At 48.3% G+C, this 25,960-nt stretch overlaps 2 protein-coding genes across 5 annotated transcripts in view; one reads left to right on the plus strand and one right to left on the minus strand.

The window, feature by feature from the left end:
• WDR53 (WD repeat domain 53) overlaps positions 1 to 25,203 on the minus strand; it is a 1,236,996-nt gene extending 1,211,793 nt beyond the window's left edge. The window contains exons 1-2 of one of the 4 annotated variants that reach the window (XM_078665753.1): positions 25,029 to 25,203; positions 10,225 to 10,321 (exon numbers count right to left, since the gene is read on the minus strand). The gene's annotated coding sequence lies outside the window, so the exon portion shown is untranslated. Of the gene's footprint in view, positions 1 to 10,224; positions 10,322 to 24,910 lie in introns of all 4 variants that reach the window. The other 3 variants (XM_078665750.1, XM_078665751.1, XM_078665752.1) reach the window with 3 other exon arrangements.
• A 97-nt stretch (positions 25,204 to 25,300) lies between these two features.
• The window catches only part of FBXO45 (F-box protein 45), a 54,659-nt gene continuing 53,999 nt past the window's right edge, over positions 25,301 to 25,960 (plus strand). The window contains exon 1 of the mRNA XM_078665754.1: positions 25,301 to 25,642. Coding sequence (XP_078521880.1) covers positions 25,397 to 25,642 — 246 coding nt within the window. The 5' untranslated portion in view covers positions 25,301 to 25,396. The remainder of the gene's footprint in view (positions 25,643 to 25,960) is intronic.

Genomic DNA, 25,960 nt, shown 5'->3' on the forward strand with positions numbered 1-25,960 from the left:
AAAGGCAGAGTGCTTGGTTTTGTGTGAGAGGGTGCCCAAGCATGAGCTGAGCCCCTCTGCAGCTTTCGGAATCACTTCTCTGTATCTGTTCTGTGATACAGCCATACCATATACTCAAGTGCATTATAACCTCCCAGTAAATGCTAACTTTGGAATGGCTGCATCAAAACTTGTCGTCTTTGGTGTCAAACACTTTGGAATCCAACCCCCCCCCCTCCCCCCCCCCTGGCCAGTCCTGGCGGCAGGTGTAGAATTTCACTTTTCTAGAGGGAGAAGACATGTAAACACTTACCTACCCGGTAATAGTTTAAAAGAGCCCCAGCATCACAAAATGGATGCTGGTGCCACAGACACGAGCCTGACCTCCTACTGCTGGACCAAACTCCGGCAGGGGAGGCCTGGACAATAGGTTTCCTGTCACATGGAGGTGTAACCACCTCCCCAGACAGGCTTTAGTGTATTGGGGCAGGGTGGGTGCATTCAGTGAATGCTTTTCAGACAGTGCCTGGGGCACACCTGGTGTCCCTGTGCATACCCCAGTTCAAACCGGTTGCAGGGGCACTCAGCCACTGCTCTGGCGTGAAACTGGACAAAGGGGAAGGGGTGTAACCCTCCCCCCCAGGTCCTCCCATAGGTGGGATCGTCGAGTAAGTCCAACCCCTAAACTTAGTATAAGTATAGGAACCCAGTCCTTGGAACTTTAGATTACCCTGGACGAAACTCTGCAACATATAGCCTGGAACTTCGACATTCTATTTCGACTAGAAGACGGAAAAATCTCCCTTGGGGTCAAGGAGTGACTCCCCTGTTCAAATAGGCACCAACGAAGCATCTTGCCAGTCTGCATTTCCAAGGCTCCTGAAGGATTTGAGACACAGGACAAGGACTTCCAGACATCTCCGAGGCAGACACGAGATCACAGCAATTACGAGAGACGTGGGACCGGAACTCCTGGACACAGTGCATATTTTCAAGTGCATCTACTTCCTGAGCTTTCCAGAAGTTATGCATTGGCCTACTGGTAGTCCAAGCCCTGAGCACCATCTGCACCGAAGATTGTGGGCCTACACTCCACGAGTGTTCAGTGGGCCCGCTCCTAGCATTTCTGCTCGAGGCCCCTTCGTGATCCCTGGTCCGTCGACTGGTGGGTCCCTCCGAAGGTAACTCTTTTGTTCCTTGGGCTTCCCTGGTTGCTCCAAACGTGCCCTGACTCCCCTCCAAAGGGTGAGTCCCTTAGACCTTGCTGGTCTGCTCCGAAGCCAATCTTTGCATTCTGCGTGGGTTGCTGTTGCCAAGGCTTGTTGGGTCCAATCCGGATACCGACTCCGCAGCACTCGCCATCCGACGTGGGACAGCTCAAATCCAGCTCCTGGTTGTCGTCGACGCCTCCTGGTCCTCGTGGTTGAAGACTCAAGCTTCACCTTCTGCACCTGAAATCACCCGACATCGGTGGGCATCTTCTTATTGCCTCCCTGGTCACTGGCAAGTGACCCAGACTCTGCCCCCTCTGCTTTCAGGTTCTTCAGATCTTCGATCCACCCGGACACTTTTCATCTGGTTGCCTGCAGCACTTCTTTGCAGCTCTCCATAGGAAACAACAACGAAACCAGACACGAAAAGACATCTATGCACCCGGCTTCCCTGGGTGAGGTAACACGAGTACTTCGGTGCTCCCGTGGGTCTTGACTCTCGAACTGTCTAGTACTGAAGGGGTTTGCTCTAAGTCCACTCCTAAGTGTCCCTAATCTTTAAAAATCTAATCGCAACTTTCTCCTTAGAAGTCAATGGCGATTAGCGGCTGTGTTTAGACACTGCACGCATCCCCCGTGGGTCTCCCGCGTCCCTACCTTGGGTGGTTCCGGGTTCTACAGGCCCTAGGCCTTGTCTCTATGACTGTAGTGGTACTTATACCACTTTCTTCGTATATGGTTTGTGAAGCCCCTAGGGCTAAACATATACTGTGCAAATTTAGTGTGTGCTAAATACGTTTTCTGTATGTACGTTTGCCTGTAGCCTCATAAAGAGACTAGAGGGATGTGATTAGATTAAATACATATATTTTATATATATACCTGGTGTGGTTCTCCTTTCATTTGGTCATTCACAAGATTATGGACTGGTAAAACAAGCTGCTTTACATTCCTTCAAGACTTAGTCTGAAGGCTGCTCTCCACAGCTACCACTAGGATAGCTTTCTATATAGCTTTCTATATAGGTTGTTTTTAAACCTACCATCAATAAGTGGAGTGGTGCAAGGTGCCCACTAGAATAGTGGACAGCATATGCCAGGCCAACTTCTCACAATGTTAATGTTGGGTAACCAGCCTATTGATCGCCCACACTGATGTACAGAGAAATCCTGTATAGCAGAGAATAATTGGCACACTTGTTAAGCTACCAGCAGAGCTTAGTGGACATTGGTAAATGCAAGATTAGTACACATTGGAGTAGGAATAGTTGATGCTTATAGAAATTAAACTTGCGTTTTAGAAAATACAGTAACATACTCAATTGCAATCATTACATGACTATGACTACCTGTGTAGGTAAATGTAAACAGAAAAAACAAATGGCAGGAACCTTTTTTGGAAGTGCAAGTTCATTGCTACCCGTTAAAGTGGGCAAGTTAGTTATACTCCGCAATGTCCTGAATCTGTAAATTGCATTTGTTAATCGCACAAACCTACGCCGATTTTTATGGTGGTTGAAATAAAATTGTTTTCCTGTGCCACGAAACATTTGCTAAGTGATTGCCCATCCTATAACTGATCAAAAAGACTGCGAAATTAATGTTTGAAAGAGCCATCTTGGTGTATGAAGACTACTGCTGCCTCCAGATGTCATGATCTAGACTGTCGGCCTCAGTTCACATTAGCCCTAAATTGGAGAGTAGGAATGTGGCACATTGGCAGCCAATATGAGCACTTCAATTATATTCTAGGGTGCGCACAATGGTAGATCCTAGAGAGGTGAGGGTAGGTACCCTTTAAACACACTGCCCTGGCAACTTTTTAGACTTGTTATGTTATGTTACAGGTTTTTATATAGCGCATAGCTGCCCCAACAAAGGGGCGTCCCGGCACTGACCGGCAGGAAATTGGGAGGCTGCAGAAAGAGGGCAGATCCTAAGTGAGAGAGAAAAGGTGAGTTTTAATGGCCGTGCGAAAAGCCAGGTAGTTGTCCATACTGCGGATGTGCACCAGGAGAGAGTTCCAATGTTTAGCCGCCAGAGTGCGGAAGGACGTCCTCCGGCACGCACCTTCCTCACCCGAGGCTCAACCGCCAGATGCTGCTCCATAGATCAAAGTTAGCGAGTAGGTGTATAGGGTAAGAGCAGGTTTGCCATAATGCTAGGGGAGGAGAGATTCATAATTTTGAAGGCAAGGCAAAGGGACTTGAACTAGACGCGCCTAGCCACCGGCAACCAATGGAGTCGGCGGATTGCGTAAGTCATGGAACAAGTTCTAGGAAGGCCAAGGAGAGTTCTAGCAGCTGCATTTTGAACCCTCTGCAGTCGTAGAATTTCAGTGCTGTTAACCCCAAGGTAAAGAGAGCTGGCATAGTCTAACCTAGACATGATGGTGGCCTGGATGTTGACTTGACAAGTGGAAGGATCGAAGAAACCCAGCAACAGTTTAAGCCCACGCAGTAGTCCAAAACAGGTCCCCGTAACTTGCCATTGAAAATGAGTGTCTGAGCAGAGTACTGGTCCCCAGCCGAGAACAGAATGTGGGGAGATGCAAAAAAACATTTCAGCGACCTACAACATAGAACAGGCAAAACCACAGAGCGGTTTTGAATTCTGTACTTAATAAACAAGACACTCCATGATGTCTTCTTTGGAGTGCCGATACCTATTTGGTTACTTTAACTTAGAAGACTTACAAGACAGGCAAATAGACGGTCATGTGCGATTTGTAAGTTTGATTTGGTGTGTCTTTCATCATTCCCATGTGCACTAAAACTAGGACAGCACAGTTGCATCACCTTCCATGACATTCTCTCTGTTCACCATCACCCTGTCCGACTGCTGTGGGATGACAGTGGTACCAGCAGGTCCTTGTTAGTGGGACACAGTCCAGAAAGGAAGACATGATGTAGCCTACAGCAGTGCAGACTGGGGATTGATGCAGAGGGCTGTGGTGGGGGGAGTGAAAACAAAATATTCTGCATTTTGTTGTTTTATTCACTTTCAGTTAACTGCATCTGGAATAACACACGCACACCTTAAATAAAAAATAAATGCAAGTTAAAATAATCATTGGGAAACTTCTTTTTTTTAACTTGTAAAACCTCACTTGGCGAATATGATTACTACTACGGATGTATGTGTTGTGTGACCAGAGAGTCACAGAATAAAATCCTGATTGGTGCAGTGAGGAATAGTGACTTGTTTATTTATAGTGCTACAAGACCCTAGCCTGTGACAAAAAGCACTGGGACGATCATTTTAAAATTATATCACACAGTGTAAAACAGGCTGGCACAAAATGTAGGTTTTACGATAAAATAAGTGTTTTAAAAATACACAGTTTTGTAATAATTAGTCTGTATCTAGTGCAAACATTTTTGTAGATGCCCATTAAAAGGACACATGCCAGAACTCCACACCCTTATATTACCTCTCATAAAGAATAACTATTTGTCACCATGAAGCTTCAAGTGACTCCATCAATTAAAGTCTACACTGGCTCCTAAGCAGCTTTTATATTTGGTGACTAACCAATTGCACACACTTACATTTCTTTCACATAGTAGGCGCCCCGTTGAGAAGGCATGTTTCTTCTCTATCTCTCCCTCTGCTTCACAGCACAGGAACCATGCACCACTGCCGTACCATGAAATGTGTGGGGGCAATGTTCCTTTCAAGAATCGGGGCACAGGTCACCCCTGCTTCACATAGAACAGGATCCAATCAAAGGGCCCAAGAAACACCAAGTTTCAGAAAGCCTGCTTCGTGCATCAGATGTAGGAGAGATGTTCCCAGGGAGTAGGCAGAGTAGACAACCTGCTTCGCAGAGCTGTATGCATCATTGAAGCTGCTGCTGCTGCAGAATGACTGTTTTACTATCTTTCCTTTGTCATTAGAGGGCCCGTGCATACCTGCTGTGCAAGTGCTGGTTTAGTCTTCGGAGAAAAGTGTTGGGTGTGGAAAATGTAAGCAGAGACACACCTTGGTTTGGGCATCAGAGAGATGGAAGAGAGGTGGTACTGGATGGGAGCCTTTGTTGTTAACAACGAGCAGAGGAGACAGCCTGATTCACAAGGCAGTAGCTATCATTAGTGAAGCAAGGGGCCACTGCATCACAATGATGAATGTCTTATTTTAACAAGCATTGGCATAGCCAATAGGTCTCGCTTTTGGGACTTTATAAGTATTTAATTATGCAGCACAATATCCTTTGTGCAACAACATCAACTGTTGCACGGCTAAGCACTTATAAGTTCCCAAAGGCGAGACCTATTGGCTATGCCAATGCTAGTTTCAATTGTGGCTCTGTCAGGCATGGTGGTAGATGTGTTTGTGTATGTGGTGCCTGTGTTTATTCAAGATGATATTGTATATTGTGGCTCTGATTGTATGTGATGATGCCTGTATCACCCCTGTTAGTAATTGACTATGGTTGAAATGAGACGCGCTTGAGAAATGATTCATTATTTTAGCAAGTGAGTAAAAGGATCTACAATTGTGTGACCACTCTTTTTGTACAGTGTGCAGTAGTGTGAAACTGTGCTTGTGTGATTGTATATCAGTTATTGTGTTGACATTTGCTTTTGGATGTGTGTTTGTAGTGTGGTTGTTCAGACAATGTACTTTTGTTTGTGCTTGGAGCTATGAAGGTAGATATATAGGCTTATGACTCCCTGGGCAGTGGTAGGATGGTGTTTGTTTTGGACCTTTATGATAGGTGTATAGACATATTGTTCACGGTTGCACTATGACCATGGCTGTGTGGTTGTGTGATTAGTTGTGTGGTGGTATTGTGTTTGTTGTGTGGACATGGAGGTGGTTGTGTTTACTTTGCAGATTACCCATAGCTATTTATGTATGTATGTATTTTAGGTCTGCCTTAAAGACAGCTTTACTGTGTGTTGGCCTCATGTATTCATTAATATTAATAAACAAAATTATACATATATACATACAGAGGGGCTTTAGGACAGCCATCTTCATCCATATGTGTGTTCGACTGTCATTCCATTGCTTTATCGCCATACAGTGACAGAGAAAACAGATGTAAGCGAGGTTTGGAAAAAAATGCTACGCGCGAGAGCCAATAGAAAGACATGCTCAACAAGGGGCTCAGCAAAGCGTGCGTAAGCCAATGAAGTGACACGCCTCAGTACACACCAACAGCCTCAACCCATAAAACTTTGCATATGGCCCACCGTAAATTCCAATGTCTCTACTTACGCAAAGGGCAGATGTTGCGGTACAGGCAGAAACTATAATCCTCTGATGGCAACTGCATTGCAAGGAATTTAAAGATATCGCAGTGTAACTAGCTGCACACTTGCAAGACAGCGAGAAAAGAATGGCAGCGTGTGTATGAAAGAAAGCTGCTGTTCCTCCACCCCTCCCTCGGGCAGTGCAGCAGTTACAGCTGGAGAGTTCAGAGTACACCCGGCGCTGCACCTGTACCATAAACAGATCCCTTTAAACATGCCTAAACTTTGACGTGAAACGTGCCTGACGCAGCCTTCCCACTGCAGTACCATATCCTCAATCTGCCTATTGCCAACCCAGCAAGTATACCGATGTGCAAAAGTGAGACTTTATCAGTCGACACTAATCGGAAGACGACAACGCCTTGAACAGATGGCAGGTCAAATTAAAAGATTCCATTTCAGAAATGTAATATGGAAACATTCTTTTTTTTTTTTAAGTCAACGAGCGAATGTCTATTTGGGGGACATTTAAAGCGGACATTTGCAGCAGAAAATAATGAGTTAGACTGGTGGGTATATTGAGAGGGAATAGCAACTAAGTATAACAAGGGCGCGCGAAAAACATTGGCCGCGCGGGCGCCGAAAGTGATCGCGATGCACTTAATTACCCGTGACGGAGAAAAGACAGGTGACGGCTGTGTGCGTGCACGCTTGCGCTACCGCCAGCTTGAGGCCAGCAAAAGCCTCTGGTAGCACTTTGAAAACCCCAATACTAAATGTCTCGCAACCCAAATGATCCTCTCACTCACCAGAGACCCCGCCACCGCCAGAACGAGCCTACACGAAGGGATGAAAGACATCGCCGAATGGATGAAGAACAGCCGCCTGAAACTGAACTCAGACAAGACGGAAGTCCTCATCCTGGGACCATCACCCTCCGCCTGGGACGACTCCTGGTGGCCCCCAGCCCTGGGCACCGCCCCCAAGCCAACAGACCACGCACGCAACCTGGGCTTCATCCTTGACTCCTCCCTCTCGATGACCAGACAAGTGAACGCCCTCTCCTTATCATGCTTTCACACCCTCCGCATGCTTCGCAAGATCTTCCGATGGATCCCGACCGAAACCAGGAAGACGGTCACCCAGGCCCTCGTCACCAGCCGACTGGACTACGGAAACACCCTCTACGCCGGAACCACAGCCAAGCTACAGAAAAGACTCCAACGCATCCAGAACGCCTCCCCCGACTCATCCTAGACATCCCCCGACGCAGCCACATCTCCGACCACCTGAGGGACCTGCACTGGCTCCCCGTCAACAAGAGGATCACGTTCAGGCTCCTCACCCACGCACACAAGTCTCTCCACGACCTGGGCCCCAAGTACCTCAACGACCGCCTGACCTTCTACACGCCCACCCGCCAGCTACGGTCTACCAGCCTCGCCCTCGCCGCCGTACCACGCATCCGAAGAGCCACCGCCGGAGGCAGATCCTTCTTCTACCTGGCGGCCAAGACATGGAACTCCCTCCCCATCCACCTTCGGCTGACCCAAGGCCACCTCGCCTTCAGGAGACAACTCAAGACCTGGCTGTTTGAGCAGTAGCGGCCCCCTTCCCCCAAGCGCCTTGAGACCCTACCGGGTGAGTAGCGCGCTATACAAGTGATATGATTGATTGATTGATTGATTGAGCACCGCATGCGCTGGCTCACGCGAGACCTAAAATGCGGTCACGGAGGCTTATTTTGCTTTCTAGCATTAGGACAAAGGGCACACTGCCCCAAAACAGTAGGCAACATGGAGGAGCTAATTCTTTCCAGAAAGGGAGAGACAGTCTGTTTCAGGACTTGAGTGATGGTCCTGCATGGTGGGAAAGTGGTGAAAGAAGAAGACGAGATAGCCTGCTTCCTAGGGCCACAGCTATCATTAATGCAGCAGGCTCTGTTGCTTTGGGGCCAAGAATGCACGGTGATCACAGAACTCCAATTATGGGGAGAAGTGTTTCCGGTAAATTTTTTTTTTTTATGCATTTGCGGTTTATAAGTCTTGTATTTAGTGTGTAGTATGAGCTACAGAAAAGCACACTTTAAATGATCTCATAATTCCCCGACTCCCTGCGACCAGTTTTGTCCACCCAAATCTTTGCCATAACCTTTTGGAGGAGGACCCGACTTCTAAATAAATTGTAGACCTCTGCAGTAGTCAGCTCTAGTATTGGCAGGTATTTAATGGGTGTATTGGCTGACATCTACAAGGCCTTAAAATTATTTTGTTCACTCAGTTTGATATGGAAACGTATACAATAACAGATTGGAAGAATAGGGTGGCAGGAAACATAGAATTTCCATAGGGCCTCAAGTCGGGTGTGTAATGAAAATCAGGAATACTAATCAAGCTGTATCCATGGGGTTATGTTTAGTTGTTCGCCCTACTTGGTTTTTTTTGTGGTTTTTTTCTCTTTCCAGCTGTTTTGATTGATGCTCTAGCTAACCCAGTATAATTTGCCAGGCAGAGTTCTTGTAACCTGAGATATAGAAATGTTGTGGAAAAAACAAAATTTGATTGTATTTGTTTTTTGCATTTTTCATGTCCTGTGCGATCTCAGTCCGTCAGGCAGGGACTGAAAAGCCTACATTGGCTGCCTGTGAAACAGAGAGTGGCATTCAAGGCTCTGTGCATCACGCATCGGGCTTTTTGGAAGACCGGATCAGCAATCAACAACAGCCTTGTCACCCCTTACCACCCTAATAGGAACCTCCGGTCTACGGGGACTTTTCTGGCAGTGGTACCCAGAGTGAAGAGAGCCAGGTCCGGGGGTAGGCTGTTCTCGTTGAACGCCGCCAAGCTTTGGAATGCCCTTCCCCTCGCTCTTCGATCCACACCCGACCTGCTCTCATTTCGCAAGAAATTGAAAACAACACTATTCGTGAAGCCCCTCTAGTTTCTTCCTTCTGCTCCGTCACGTCTCTGTCTAAACTCAGCGCTTGGACGCCCCTGGGCAGCAACTGCGCTTAACAAATCGATAAATAAATAAATAAATAAATAAATAAACTGTGCGGGGCGGGAGGGGGGGAGGAGTTAGGGGAATAAACGTTGTAAACATTTTTTGAATAAAAATATTTAAAAATAAAAAAGGAAACGTATACAAAGGCCAGAAGGCACCACCCAGACTCATGTCAGTACTGGTTATACTACAACTTCAGTCTGCTTTATACCGGGCTGACCCACATCCAAGGCAGATCAGCTGGGTTCTCCTCGGGCAGGTTCTTCCTGTAGGCCAAACATTCCTTCCCCTATCATAGCAGGCTGAGCTATGGCAGACCAGAGCAAGATGGACAACCTCATTGTGATGCACTAATTTCTGGGAGGCTGGCTATCAAATATAGCAGCCCAAGATCTCAGCAATCCTTTGAGTACTTTGCAGAGTGCTCCCTCTCTTGTCACTGAAGAATTTCAAACTTGAAACTAGTAGGGTCCACTGTTCATACACAGTTTCCACACAGGGAATGTTGATTCCACAGTTAATACCGAGGAACCAGTTTGTAAAGATTCACTTTGGCTGTTCAATTTCCCTTCTGCACAGCAGATACATTCTTTCTTAAGAGTGATGGCCCTCATTTCAGGTAGTGTCTTTGTTGACTGTAAATGAAGAACCCAAAATAGAAGCACAATGAATTGTGAAGTCTCTGTGCCTGGTGGACATCAGCCTTCCGGAGTAGAACTCAGTGCAAAGAAATAATAAGCATGCCCTGCCTGGAAGATTGTAGGAAGCTGGCTCTATATATGGAAAACCAAAAAGAAGTATACAATGCAAAGAATTCAGGTATTCCCTTACCAGTAGACAGGTGCTTGCTCTACCAATCCTAAGGCGTTCTTCTAGGAGGTACTGTGGTCAGGCAGCCTTATGGTTATCACAGATTTGGGTTAGACATCTGGAAACACACACAATAGTTAATAAATGATGCTCACAACTCACTAAGGAAATCCACACCATATTTATAAAAATAACATGTATATGTTTAGGCACTAGAGTCAATACAATCAGGTAAGTGTGTTTTTCAAGAGGAATACTTCTGCATTTAAAAAGTCGACAATTCATGAATTTTTCAGAAGCTGAAATTTAATCTTATGGGAGGAAAACAAGTAGGGCATTTATCTACAGTACAGAGACTTATGGGACCAATCTCCTGGACTTAAGGAGAAAAAGGGGCAAGTTCCAATGCAGCACCCACAATGCACCTCGAGCGGCACTGGGGCAGTCAGATGAAGAGTTGCTTTTTAGCTTTGAGTGCCCAATATTATCCTATGGGGATATGTCCAGTCGAAAAGTGGCTGCAGGCTTGGACTGGGAAGCCAGTCGGTCTGAATCACAAGGGGGGTTCAGGTCTCACGATGCTTGTGGACATGGGGACACCTTTGGTCCTCTTCTCCACAGGCCAGGGGAAACGGGTGCAGAGATGTCTTCAGGCATGGGATTTTCATCACAGGGAGCACTTGCAGTAGAGTGTGCCTGCAAACAGAGGATGCAAGCGGTGGCGGAAAGTCCACAGTCGTCAAGTCCAGGGTAGGCTTTTTCTCTGGAGGGCCGGGGGACCACACTGGTACCGTTGGTCTACTTCAGCTTGGGCTATGAGGCACGGGTGCAGTGGTGCTTTCTGGTCTCCGGTTTTGGCGGGACGGAGTCCTCTCAGGTCCCTTTGGGTGCCTGCAGGATAGCAAATCCGCTGCTCCACAGGAGTTCCCGAGTCTTGGCAGAAGTGCTAGCAGTCATCCCAGGCTTTTGGAGGCACGGCAGCTTGCAGAATGAGTCGACTTTGGAGTAATTGTCTGGAACAGCGGACAGGCCACCAGGTTTGGTGCCAAGTCAGTTGCTTTTTCCACAGTTCTTGCTTTTCACTGCACTTCGGTCCATCTTCTTCTTTAGGTCGTCAGGATCTGATTCTCTAGTGCCAGGGTTCCCCAAATACTGAATTAAAGGTGTTAAGGGAGTGTAGGGTAGTAGCCAATGGGCTATTTACCCTTGGGGTCACTACTCCCCCATATGTCTAATTCCTGGGGAAGGTGTTCATAGCCCTGCCCCAGATTTCCTGACTTTTCCATTACCAATATGACTCATTTTGAAAAGTCACCTCCACTTCCGGTTGCCCACCTTAGAGGTGGCACTAGCCTGAGCGTGGACACGCCTGGCTAGATAATTCCGCTGCATGTCCAGGTGCCAAAAGTCTCAACAAGGCGGGTCAGCTTATTTTCCTGTGATAGAAACCAGACAAACATACAAAAAAGCGGTAGGCGCTTTGAAACTCCCCTGCCTTGGAATGGTAATCTGCAGGTCATCCTGTGGTGGGGGGGGGGGGGGGGGGGGGGGTGAAAACACCCCCTGTCCACGCAGGCCTGATTTCTGGCATCTCTGGTGGCAAAGTGGGGGAGGTCAGACACTCGGTCAGTACCAGGGGCTGGCAGATTTTCAGGAGGCACTTCTAAGGTGCCCTCTGGGTGCATGTACGATTAAATCCGACACTGGCATTGGTGCCAGTTTATTAATAGGAGCTGTCCGATACCAAACATCCCTCTTTTCAGTGAAGCGATCATGTAGCTGGGGAACTCGTTTTCACCAGCACATGTTTTAAAATGGCTTTCCTGTTCACTCATACAGGCAGTATTGCAGATATGCCCTTGCATGTAATATAAGGCACTCTGCCGTAGGGCTGTAAGGTCTGCTATAGGGGTGACTTACAAATATTACATGCAGTGTTAGGGGACATGGCACCCAGGGATATGTGTCATGTCGTGTTTTCACTTTTGTCTGTACCGAGACAACAAGCCTGCAATGGCAGTTTTCCATGACCTTGGTGAGTGGTCCTTTAGGGTGGCACAATTTTTTATGCATCCCTTGGGGACCCGCTGTACTGCCTCAGGACCTGGGTATCAAGGGTACCATTTACTAGAGAGTTACAAAGGGTGCTAAAGGTATTGCCACTAGGGACATACCCGAATGACGTAAAGATCAGAGGTGGAATATTGGTGGCCCTTCATGGAGCGTAATGTTGAGAGATTGATGCAAAACTGCAAAATATGTAAAGACACAGATAAATCCATATGCACACATACATACCCTTGAAATCTATACCTTTTCCTGATAGACCCAGGCAGAGGGTGGGAATAGATTTCATAGGACCAATGCACAGATTACCGCTGGATATGAGGTACACCATAGTTTGCATTGATTAATACAGCAAATGGATTGAATTGAAGTTAATGGATAATACTACCACTAGCAATGTTTTAAACTTCCTGAAAACAGTCTTCGCGAGAGAGAGGTTTTCCCACCACAATGGATCACAGTTTGTGTCTGATGAAATGGTTGCATTTTTGAGGGCCTCTGGAATCAATCATAACAAATCGGCCTTATACCATCCCCAAGGCAATGAGCAGGTTGAACGTGCCAAGCAAAACCATTCAATTGGTTTTAAGAGGTAAGATTCCAGTAAAAGAGGCATTACGAACCTGCTTGTGGATGTATCACACTAATCCACATAATGTTAAGGAGACACTCCATTTGAATTGGTAAGGGGTATACACCCATAACTCAATTGAGTTCACTTTTTTTTTTTTTTAAGTAATCCAGTCAAAACCGAAAACACTCAAAACAAGCATTTACAATGCAATGGTCTCGGCATTATTAAAGGTAGAGCTATTGGCATTGCTCATGACATTTTTTTTTTTTTATCTTAAATAAATGGCATTGTCATTAACATTGCCAATAGCTTAATCGTTAAATAAATGTCATTGTCATTTACAATGCCAATAGGTTCATCGCTCGCAAATGCATGACCTATTGCATTTACACCCACACAGAGCCACACACACAAAGCCACCCACACACACATACAGAGCCACCCAGAGCCCCCCCACACACACACCCACAGAGCCCCACCCACACACCCACACAGCCCCACACACACACACCCAGAGAGCCCCACACACACACACACCCACAGAGCCCCCCCCACACACACCCACAGAGCCGCCCCCACACACACCCACAGAGCCGCCCCCACACACACACACAGAGCCACACACACACACAGAGCCACACACACACACAGAGCCACATATACACACAGGAGAGCAAGCACAGCGAGGGGGCAGGGAAGCAAGCACAGCCAGGGAAGCAAGCACAGCCAGGGAAGCAAGCACAGGCAGGGGAGCAAGCACAGCCAGGGGAGCAAGCACAGCCAGGGGGCAGGGAAGCAAGCACAGCCAGGGGACAAGGAAGCAAGCACAGCCAGGGGCAGGGAAGCAAGCACAGCCAGGGGGCAGGGAAGCAAGCACAGCCAGGGGGCAGGGAAGCAAGCACAGCCAGGGGGCAGGGAAGCAAGCACAGCCAGGGGGCAGGGAAGCAAGCACAGCCAGGCGAGCAAGCACAGCCAAGGGGCAGGGGAGCAAGCACAGCCAAGGGGCAGGGGAGCAAGCAGAGCCAGGGGAGCAAGCACAGCCAGGGGGCAGGGAAGCCAGCACAGCCAGGGGGCAGGGAAGCCAGCACAGCCAGGGGGCAGGGAAGCCAGCACAGCCAGGGGGCAGGGAAGCAAGCACTGCGAGGGGGCAGGAAATCGGAGGTCGGAGGGGGAGAGAAGGGAAAATGTATGTGAATATTTCTGTGAATTACCTAAAACTGCTAACTCAAAGTTCTTCTATTCGTCCTCCACTCTCTCTGCACCCCAACAATACTGCACCCCGCTTTACTCATTTTACAGGATATGGGGAGACTCCTAGATAACACCGCACATATTCAACGCCGCCGAGCCCAGGCCTGGCAAGAAGGAGAGCTCTGCCTAACTGTAAAAACACGTCAGGCTGGCGGGAAAGACCTAATCAGAACCCCATGTGGAGGCGAGGCCTGGCCACATCCGCAGTCATTTTATTCTGACAACGGCACAAGTGGTACAAACAGAACATTCATTTTTATGTTAATCTTGAAAGAAGTGAAGGATTGCATTGCCCTGGACACGCACGCACACCCACAGGCACACACACTCACGCACAAATGCTTTTACATACACAGGCAAACACACACACAGAGGCAAACACACATACACAGTTGCGCACACACGCCCAGGCACGCGCGCACACACACAGAGATGCACACACACACACAGATGCGCACAAACGACCAGGCACGCACACACACAGATGTACACACACACACAGAGATGCGCACACACGCCCAGGCACGCACGCACCCACACAGATGCACACACTGATACGCACATGCGCCCAGGCACGCACCCACACAGATGCGCAAACATACACACAGGCACACACACATACACAGATGCGCACACACAGGCACGCGCACACACAGACATGCATTCACATACAAAGGCAACAATACACAGAGGCATGTACACATACACAGATGCACACACACGCCCAGGCACGCTCACACAGACACACACGCGCACACACACACAGACATACACACGCACACACACACATTCATGTTTCCGTCTGTGAGGCTGGGAGAAAGAGTTAATTCCAAACTCCCTGAGTGTTCACATCTATGGATCTTATGGCCATCATTCACATGCATAATATCTCCCCATAGACCCAGCACATTCATGAACGTCCCGCCACACTTGGCTCCATTAATATCCCCAACAGACCAACATGGCCCGTTACGGTGGTAAATATGACATAGTATTCCTCGGATTAAAACATATCTTTAGAACTTCATTAATTGCCAAAAGCACCTCTAGCTCACAGTATTTTTCAATAAGATCTATTCAATGCTCTGAGAATCGCCTCATTCATACATTTGCCTCTTACATCTCAATCAAGCATGCCCCACGAACACCATTGCCTAACAGATCGCTAGTTCAGTCGGACAGAAAAGCCTTCCCGCAGACAAAACGGCTTACCTCAAGACCTTCCCCACGGCTTGTAGGACCGTTTTGCAACTTAACCCGGTCTTGGAGCTGGGAGAGAGTCCGGGACGGTCCCCGCTGAAGCTGCTGCGATTGCCTACCATGATAGGGAGAAGGAGCAGGAAGGGGGCTCGTCCTGCCTCTAGGACGAAACGCGTCGGCTGCTCAACATCACGAAAGACAAGAATTCGATTGTTTTTGTGATTGTAATTTGTATATCAATATATATTTTCTGAATTATGATCTATTTGTGTTTTTCCTTGATGATTAAATACCTGATTGTTTCTGAGATAAATACAGTACTCCCAGCTTTTCTTTTTTGTATTCGTGGGAGGGGAGGGCTGGGGACAGGGAGAGGCAAACCCGAGTGGGTACCAGAAAGAAGTCTACAATTGCCGAAAGAAGTGGCTGTAATATGAACAAGGCCGGGGCTGGAAATTCAGACTAAAGAGTCCAGTTTATGGAAACAGACCCACGGCTGTGAATCTCAAGAAAAGTTCAGGTGACCCCGTTTTCTGATCTGCGTAAATATAATAAAAGTACTTTTTGTGGCATTAATAAAGACTTATTTGTATAACATTTCTACTGCGCTGCACAAAGGCCACCTTTATGCGGTGTGAGGGCTTTTTTTTTTCGAAATGGAGTTCAATTTATACACATTTTTTGTATTTTTAGCTCTGGCCTGCGTGTGGATGGATGGAGTCTCTGGAAAAAGGAGTACCCTTTGAGCCACCCTGTAAAAAAAAAAATCTAATACATTTCTTTTCAAAATAAAGAACTATTCAGGCCTCTGTGCGTGCGGTTAACCCATTCGGTTCCAATTCAGTCAGGAAGGCATAAGCAGGGGAAAGACTAGTTTCAGCGTGAACAAGTTTTAAAAGGTATACGTGGGTATCAAGCAGTCTTCAGTGTGTAGTGTACACCTATCTCAGATGGATTAAGCTGTATTTCTTTTTGTGAACATAGCTATACTATCCCTCGCAGTAGTTGTTGGGTGGCGTCTTGGTCAGTAAAGCCGTTTTGGGGGATGGTCTTCGGGGGCGGGGGTGATGGTTTTTTTTCCAAATTATGATGGAAACCTCGCCTTTGGATTTGGACACTGGTGAGAGAGTCTGCTGTGTGCAGATTATTTTAGAGAATGAAAGCATGCTCTACATAGGAGGCATTACTAGTGACTGGTTTACTGACTGGGTGTGAGAGACCCGAGTTACAAGGTTACCATTTCTGCTTCACCACATTGTTTGATCCTCGGTAAAACAGTTCGACTGCTAAAGCTTCATTTTCCAGATGTGCAAAAACAGACACCTTAAAACGAATAAACTGCAGGTGAGATACCTGTAGTGTCTGTGAATACACCTGCATGTTTCACTTTCACGTCCCAGCCCCGTGCCAACTTTGGTTGGTCCTGCTGTCTCAAGGCATTATTGAGCTAGTTAGCTCCATGGAGGAGCGCTCTCTTAACATTCCCTGAATTTACCGACATCTCCTGTAGGGGGCGTACTGCCAGCGAGGCCCCCACCAGCGTGGAAATGCAGCGCTATGGGCGGATGAGGTATGCTTGTGGTGAGGGGTGGATGTTAGATGTGTCCTTCTAACATCCTCTGCCTTCCCCGACATCTCCTGGGGGGGGGGGGGGGAATAGTTTGGTGTGCCTGCTCTGCGCATCCACGACTCTGGGCGCTATTTCCGCATCAGGTGCTGCCTCCTCGGATGCCAGGGTCGCATGCCTGCCCCCTCTCTCTGCTGGAGAGGACTCACCCACCCTACCCTGCCTCGTCCTCTCACATCGCCTGCTCGCTGCTTTGGCGAGCACCGCATTGGGCGCTATTCCGATTCTATGCGCTGTGTGCCACCCCTGCTGGATGCCCTGGAGTGGGTACTGGTTTACTGCCCGTAACCCCGGATATCCCTGCACACAGTAAATTGCCCGTCCTAACCTCCCCCACAACTGTTTTTGGCTGTGGTCGAGCGCAGCCCTCTAGGCGCTATTCCTAGACAGCGGAGTTCCGAGGATCTCTCCACTAACCACGCCGCGCCCCGCCTGCTCCCACCCCTGCTCGGGGCTGTGGGTGAGCGGGGCTCGCTCTGAGACCCTGGGTAGGCACGGACCTCGGGCACACGTGCCGTGGACAGGCTGCTGTCTCAGCAGTCGCCCACTCCTGCTCCATGAGATCGGATGGCAGAGGCCCATGTTCGCCACTTAGGAGGTTAATCCCGGCGCACTCAGCTCGCCATCACTTGTACACAGGGGAGCAGGTCCGCTGCCGGCTGCTGCCCCAGGAGACCCGTCTGTACTAGGAGGGCACCGACAGATGTGTGCGTGCCCCGTCTCCACCAACAGGGCCCTGTCGTGTGCACCGTACTGACAGATGCGTGCGTTTTCCGTGTGCACCGGCATCTCGGTGTGCCGCCGTCAGATTGCTGCACCAGCTCTGTATGCCACCGTCAGATCTCCGCACCAGGAGTCTCCCACCGTCAGATCCCCGCACCAGGTGTGTGCCACCGTCAGATCTCCGCAAACACGGGGGCTCAATTGCCTCTTTCATGGGGGGGGGCGCGCAGCACAGAGGTGGTTCTGTGGTCGGGGGCCAATACACACGGCAGCAAGAAAAACGCAAAATGGCGGCCGCAAAGCTCCCAGCATTTTCGGATTCGGGGGCGTGTTTTGGCGTTCTGAGTGACGGGTGACATCACAGGTCGAAAGAACGCCAAAAACACGCCCCCGAATCCGAAAGAGACGGGGCTTGTGTGGAGTGACGCCTCTCTCCTCCAATGGCTGGCCTCCGTTTAGGAAGCCAGCCAATGGAGGAGAGATGGAGGAGAGAGGCGGGTTCAAGCCCCGTACTCAAAAACATAAAATCTCCTCCCGGAGACTGCGCAAGCGCAGCCTTTCGGTCCGAGACCTAATAAAAAGGACAGGTTACATTAGGTAGTTGCAGAAAAGCAGCTCAAAATGAAAAAAAATATTCTGACCAGAGAAGGACGGTAAATAGAACTATCATAACTACAGGCGCCATCGTAAGGATCAAGCATCCTAAGACAAAAACAGGTGGAAGAAAATTTGGGGAGCCTTTACTTGTGGTCAGAACATCTGGGTCAGCCATTAGATTATAAAATGGGGGAAGGTGGAAAATGTAACGAGCTTTGTGCGTCACTCCTATTATGGCTGACAACATACAACAGTCTACATTTAGAGACAATGCCAATCCTAGTCTAGAAGACTTGCGTTGTACATAAATCAAGTAGGCAGCAGGACACGTCTTCCAGTAGTTAAGTTGGATGTATTAAGTTACAAGGAATAAGATAAGACAGCAAAGCACAAAGCCTCACAGCTGATCAGACCAACTGCCAGGGCTAGAATCCAAACACACCAGATAGAACACAGCTAGGTAAGAAGATAGAAACACAAAGAAAGGACTAAAGAAACCAAAAAGCCACATAAAGTTAAGTATGAATTTACAACAACTTGCCTAATGAGTTTAATTTACATTCATGCCTTTAAAGCCCTGTCAATGAACCCACTAATTCACAAGACCCCTAAGACATGGTGGAGGATGGTCCGAGACAAGCAGATAATGTGCAGAACATACTCAGTGGTCGACCATCACGCAGCTTTTGACACTCTTAATCACAACATACTCCTGAATATTCTTCATCAGAGAATGGGCGTGGAAGGCACAGTACTGAAATGGTTTGCCTCTTTCCTCTCGGACAGATCCCAAATGATTAAGATTGCGAACAGTCTCTCGTCTCCACTGGTGGTTGGTCAAGGCGTCCCTCAAGGATCTATACTTGTTCCCACTCTGTTTAACCTTTATCTGGAACCATTAGGGAACCTCTAAGCAAATCTGGAATCCTCTACCATATCTATGCGGATGACACCCAAATATACCTCAAGGTGTCTTCCCCTCATGATCTCTCACTACTCAGCTCTACTCTCAACGCTATTCACAACTGGATGTTAGTGATCCAACTCATTCTCAATCCCTCTAAAACTGAATTCCTCCTCTTATCCAACTCTCTCTCCCCGTCTCCTGTTCAATCCTGGTTGGATCAGTTGAATCTACTCAACAGTAAACCCATCATTGTGGACTGCGCTAAATCCTTAGGTGTCGTACTGGACAAAAGACTCAACCTAATCTCACACATCAATTCCATGGCCTAGAGCGCACGTTTTCAGCTGCGCCTTCTTTGGGGGATTCGTCGGTTCTTCCCGGAGAATGACCTAAAAACCTTGGTTCAATCGCTAGTTCTCTCTCGATTAGACTATTGTAATTCTCTTCTTACTGGCCTTCGCAAATCTCCCCTCTCTCCCCTCAAATCCATCCTCCATTCAGCAGCTCGCTTCATTTCAGGGTCCAAACGAAGTGACCACATCACCCCCAGGGGTGTGGAATTTAATAAAATATCTACTTGTCCATGGGACATTTAGCTTCATAAATCTACTTGTCCTGTACAAAATCCACTTGTCCCTTTGGTGCCATGTAGTGCACTGTCAAATAATGGCAGCACTCATTATAGAAGAGCTCTGATAATGGCCTCTCTGGTTATGTCAGGCTCATAGTATAGAAGGATTTGAATACTAGTGATTTCCTTATTTTGCTTCTTTTCTGCAGATCTACCCATTCATCCTTTCCTTCACCCACTGATATCTAGCATTTCACCTATAAATTGGCTTCCATTCATTCATCAGCCTTTCACCATTATGTTTGTCAATCCATCCATCTGTCCATTCATATCCAAATCTACCCATCCAGCCCCAAACATATCCAGCCATCCATCTCAGCCATCTGTCCATCCTTTTGCTCGCCCATTCTTCCGCTCATCCATCAATTTACCCTTTCACTTATCCATCCTTTTGCTTACTTATCCATCCACCCTGCAACCCATCTATCTTTTCCTTCATCAACACATCCATCGTCCACCCACCATCCCCATCACTCATCCATTCTTTCACTCATTCAACGATCTAGCAAGCCACTCATACACTCACTCATCTATCCACCCTTTCACCCACACATCCATCTTTTCATTCACTCATCCTTACTCGTTAATTATAGGCCTTTGTCTGCTGAGCTGCAGGCAGAAGAGGCTCATCAAGAGCTCCACCCCCGCTGTAGCTGCTAAAGCGAGTGGTTCACAAAGCACTTGGGGCCAATCCTATCCTCCCAGCTCCAAATCTATCCTTCAAACTCATCCATCCCTCCTTCCTTCCACTCATCCATCCATCCATCCGCTCATCCATCCATCCACTTTCACCCCCTCCATCCACCCTTTCACTCATTTCCATCCACTCTTTCACTCATCCCTCCATCCAGCTATCCTTTTACTCTTCCATCTTTCACCCCTCCCTCCTCCTTTCCACTCATTTCCACCCACCCTTTCACTCATTCCTCCATCCATCCTTTTGCTCATCCGTCTTTCACCCAATCCATCCTCCTTTTCACTCAAATCCATCCACCCTTTCACTCATCCCTCCATCCACCGCTTCACTCAACTATCCACCCATCAATCTATCCATCCTTCCACCCATCAACCTATCCATCCTTCCATCCATCCATCTAGCCATTCATCCACCCATCAATCTATCCATCCTTCCACCGAGCCAATCACCATCAACCATTCGTCCACTCTCTCTCATCCATCAATCCACCCTTTTATTCAACCATCCATCCTTTCACACATCCATCCACTTTCATCCCAACCATTCATTCACCCTTTCACTCATCCATCCATTCTTTCACTCATCCATTCTTACATCCATCCTTTCACTCATCCATCCATCCTTACACTCATCCATCCATGAATATATCCATCCACACTTTCATGTCAATCATGAACCTTTGTCTGGACCTGTAGAAAGAAGAGGCCCATTAAGAACTCCACAAGTGGTACAAAAGGGGGTGGTGATGGACGGAGCATCTGAATCAATCAAACACTCACACCCAGTCAAAAGATCTGGGTTTAATCCATCACCGTTCTTTAGCCCACTCTGCCACCCCAGTTCAGACATGGCTATATGCAAATCAGTCTGACCCTGTGCCTCATGGGAACAGTCCAGCCCGAACTGCCAAGCCCTGTCTTCCCCGGACCGGAAACAAGCTTCCGAGGACCGGTTTCTGGCATTCCAGCCGTCTTCAGCCCGGCTTGCTTGAATGCAGTGGCAAAGTGAGCAAGGGACTCACGTCTGAGCATACCCTGCCACACTTATGGCGGCCAAAAGCGGTACAAAAGGGGGTGGTGATGGAGGGAGCATCTGAATCAATCAAACACTCACACCCAGTCAAAAGATCTGGGTTTAATCCATCACCATTCTTTAGCCCACTCTGCCACCCCAGTTCAGACATGGCTATATGCAAATCAGTCTGACCCTGTGCCTCATGGGAACAGTCCAGCCCGAACTGGCTAGCCATGTCGTCCCTGGACCGGAAACAAACTTCCGCGGACCGGTTTCAGGCATTCCAGCAGTCTTCAGCCCGGCTTGCGTGAATCCAGTGGCAAAGTGAGCAAAGGACTCACGTCTGAGCATACCCTGCCACACTTATGGCAGACAAAAGCGGTACAATAGGGGGTGGTGATGGACGGAGCATCTGAATCAATCAAACACTCACACCCAGTCAAAAGATCTGGGTTTAATCCATCACCGTTCTTTAGCCAACTCTGCCACCCCAGTTCAGACATGGCTATATGCAAATCAGTCTGACCCTGTGCCTCATGGGAACAGTCCAGCACGAACTGCCAAGCCATGTCTTCCCTGGACCGGAAACAAGCTTCCGCGGACCGGTTTCTGGCATTCCAGCCGTCTTCAGCCCAGCTTGCTTGAATCCAGTGGCAAAGTGAGCAAGGGACTCACGTCTGAGCATACGCTGCCACACTTATGGCGGCCAAAAGCGGTACAAAAGGGGGTGGTGATGGACGGAGCATCTGAATCAATCAAACACTCACACCCAGTCAAAAGATCTGGGTTTAATCCATCACCGTTCTTTAGCCCACTCTGCCACCCAAGTTCAGACATGGCTATATGCAAATCAGTTTGACCCTGTGCCTCATGGGAACAGTCCAGCCCGAACTGCCAAACCATGTATTCCCTGGACCGGAAACAAGCTTCCGAGGACCGGTTTCTGGCATTCCAGCCGTCTTCAGCCCGGCTTGCTTGAATCCAGTGGCAAAGTGAGCAAGGGACTCACGTCTGAGCATACCCTGCCACACTTATGGCGGCCAAAATCGGTACAAAAGGGGGTGGTGATGGACGGAGCATCTGAATCAATCAAAAAAACACACCCAGTCAAAAGATCTGGGTTTAATCCATCACGGTTCTTTAGCCCACTCTGCCACCCAAGTTCAGACATGGCTATATGCAAATCAGTTTGACCCTGTGCCTCATGGGAACAGTCCAGCCCGAACTGCCAAGCCATGTCTTCCCTGGACCGGAAACAAGCTTCCGAGGACCGGTTTCTGGCATTCCAGCCGTCTTCAGCCCGGCTTGCTTGAATCCAGTGGCAAAGTGAGCAAGGGACTCACGTCTGAGCATACCCTGCCACACTTATGGCGGCCAAAAGCGGTACTAAAGGGGGTGGTGATGGACGGAGCATCTGAATCAATCAAAAAAACACACCCAGTCAAAAGATCTGGGTTTAATCCATCACGGTTCTTTAGCCCACTCTGCCACCCAAGTTCAGGCATGGCTATATGCAAATCAGTTTGACCCTGTGCCTCATGGGAACAGTCCAGCCCGAACTGCCAAGCCATGTCTTCCCTGGACCGGAAACAAGCTTCTGAGGACCGGTTTCTGGCATTCCAGCCGTCTTCAGCCCGGCTTGCTTGAATCCAGTGGCCTTTGGCCGCCATAAGTGTGGCAGGGTATGCTCAGACGTGAGTCCCTTGCTCACTTTGCCACTGAATTCAAGCAAGCCGGGCTGAAGACGGCTGCATGAGAAGGGAAAGCATGGGCTTTACTGTCGGCCCCCGGATGCAAGGGCGAGGAGGGATGTTGGGACGATTGGAGGCTCACGGGTTAAGCACAGAATAAAAGGCAGGGGGTCACAAGGTTAAAGTCAGAGCAGGAGCCAAGAGGCCCTTAAGACAGCCTCTTACATTCCAGTGATGTGAGTGTTCTGGAGCTGCATCTTGTGCTGGAGGAAAATGAAAGGACCAGAGGAGGGCCTAGAAGCCACACCGGAGCTTCGGGAGAAAGCAAACAGACTCTTACCAGACAGTGCTTATGTTTTATATGGAGCTGCAACTTTGAGCTCAGCTTCATCATGTTGTTGTTCTGCTCTGGGGAAATTTAAGTGCAGGCCCCAGCTTTTGCATTGACCCTTTCACTGACAAACCGCTCAGAACTCCTTATTAACGGTCTGGGACCAAAAGGGTTGAACAGCTATGTATCAGATTACCATAAAACTGTCTACTTGTCCTTTGGACAAGTTAGAAATTAGAACCTCTTGTCCTTGTAAGAAATCTAGATGTCTATGGCATCGGGAGATAGGATTTCCCCACCCCTGCACCCCTATCCTGTCTTCTCTCCGATGGCTTCCCATCAAGGCTAGAGCCGTCTACAAAACAGCGTGCATCACCCACAAAGCTTTGCACTCTTCCTCCCCTCGCTACCTGGCGAATAAACTGAAATTGTCTGGAGGCTCAAGACCGTCTCGGAACGCGGAAAAGTTCCTTCTTGAGCCCCCCTCCTTCAAAAGGGAAAAATTGATGGCACAATCGTTCTCAGGTAATGCGGTGAGAATCTGGAACTCACATCCTCCTTCGCTCCGTGCCATCACCTCCATCCAGATCTTCAAAGCGGACCTCAAATGTCTTTTATTCCAAAAACACTTTCAGAACTAATTCCCCCCTTCTCAGACCTCGCCAGGAAGTTCCTTAGTCATTGTAAATGTGTCACATATATTTATATTTTTATTTGTACATCCTGTGCTTGCTGCGTTTGATTTTGGGTTCCGTTTGCCTGAGTTGCTCTTATTCTATGGCCTGCTATTCTTCGCCAGGAAGTTCTTTATTCATTGTAAAATTTGTCATTTATATTCATATTTTTGCTTGTACAGTCTGTGCTTGAGATTGTGTGCCTTATGCTTACGTCGCTTTGATTCTATGGCATTCCATTCCTGTAACAGTCCTCTCATGTAACGTAACTGGTTCTATTGTACAGTGCTCTGACACCTTCGGGTAAAGCCCGGGCTTTATAAGAATGCATTAAATAAATAAAATAAATAAAATGTGGGAATGCCTTCGAAATTTAAATTTTTCATGATGTTGTAACTTTTATAACGATGGGAGGAGATGTAGTGTATGATAAGTTGTTATAAATGATCATTCATTAGAACTGTTATGTTAATTTCACTCCCCACGGTCCCACCCCGATTAGTAGGCGCGTGGGCTATGGATAGTTGAAATGAAGTGAAAGGTTTGTCAGTTGGGGCGAGGAGTGTGCATGGATGAAGACTAAAAACTTCGGTTTCTCTTCATTATATTCTGTCATCACTACAAAGACAACGTCGGAAACGTCAAATGTTTCACTAATCCCAACAAGCAAAACTCTGCACTTGAAGCCAAAGGTATTGATCGGGTCCCGCGAGGATAGCTTACCTTTGATCTTCCTGTTATCCAAGGACCTAGGACATGAAGCGGGAAAACTTCTCTATACAATAGGATTGGTATGGTAATTGGTTGTTTTGACTACAATTACACGTACCACGCCACCAACCTGTAAATCTGCACAAATTGCGGAGTAGGACGAGCTCTTCTACTCTCCTCCAGGCGATGCAGGCAGAGCAGACTGTACCAGCGCGCATGCGTGTTCGCTTCAGAGAGGAAATAGTTCGTGCACTCTCAGCAAGTAAACGTAGACGCGCACGTTAACGACGAAGGACTAGAAATGTGTATTGATAAACCCAGCAGCGGAGAATATCAGTAGTCCGTCTTCTCTTTGGGAATAGAGAAACGGTTCTCTCATTGGTCATTAATAGGAGTGGGCGGATAGAGGCACCGCCCAATCGTAGGCGTTGACTGTATGTCAATTCAGGGAGCCCTGGGACAGGTTACCGGTGGTGCTGGTCTTCCTCCCGGCCGGTGATGGCGGAGGCAGCACCGGAGCCTCCAGCACCAGCCGCACCGCTGCCTCCACGAGCATTGGAGCTGGTCTTCTCCTATCTTGGTTTATCGGATTTACGCTCATGCTCCCTGGTGTGCCGGTTGTGGTACCGCCTGCTGCACGGCGACGAGAACGGGGACGTGTGGCGGGGCCTATGTGCCCGGTGTCTAGGCGAGGAGGGTCTGCGGGGAGACGTGCTATGCGGACTGGACACGTACAAGAGCAAGGTGCGGGGGTGGGGGCCACTTGACCGGAGAAATCGGACAGTCCGTGGCCGTTTTCTCAATGAATTGGGCAGGGGAGGCTGTGAAAGACCGACGCTCCATGAGCTTGGAATGTGTGCATTCTCCCTGCTCCTGAAGGCTAATTAATGAAGTGTGCCGTGGTGGGTTTAGTATGGGCCTAGACGCTGCAAATCCGACATCACTTAAAAGACCACTGCATAAGGGAAGTCCCTCCTAGGGGCTTGAGCGATTACGTAATTGGGAGGAGGAAGAGTGGTCAGTATAGTCGTTGACAGCCATGCCAAGTGATGGCGCGGACAC

The sequence above is a fragment of the Lissotriton helveticus genome, chromosome 11 (assembly GCF_964261635.1).
Source record: "Lissotriton helveticus chromosome 11, aLisHel1.1, whole genome shotgun sequence".
Lineage (NCBI taxonomy): Eukaryota > Metazoa > Chordata > Amphibia > Caudata > Salamandridae > Lissotriton > Lissotriton helveticus.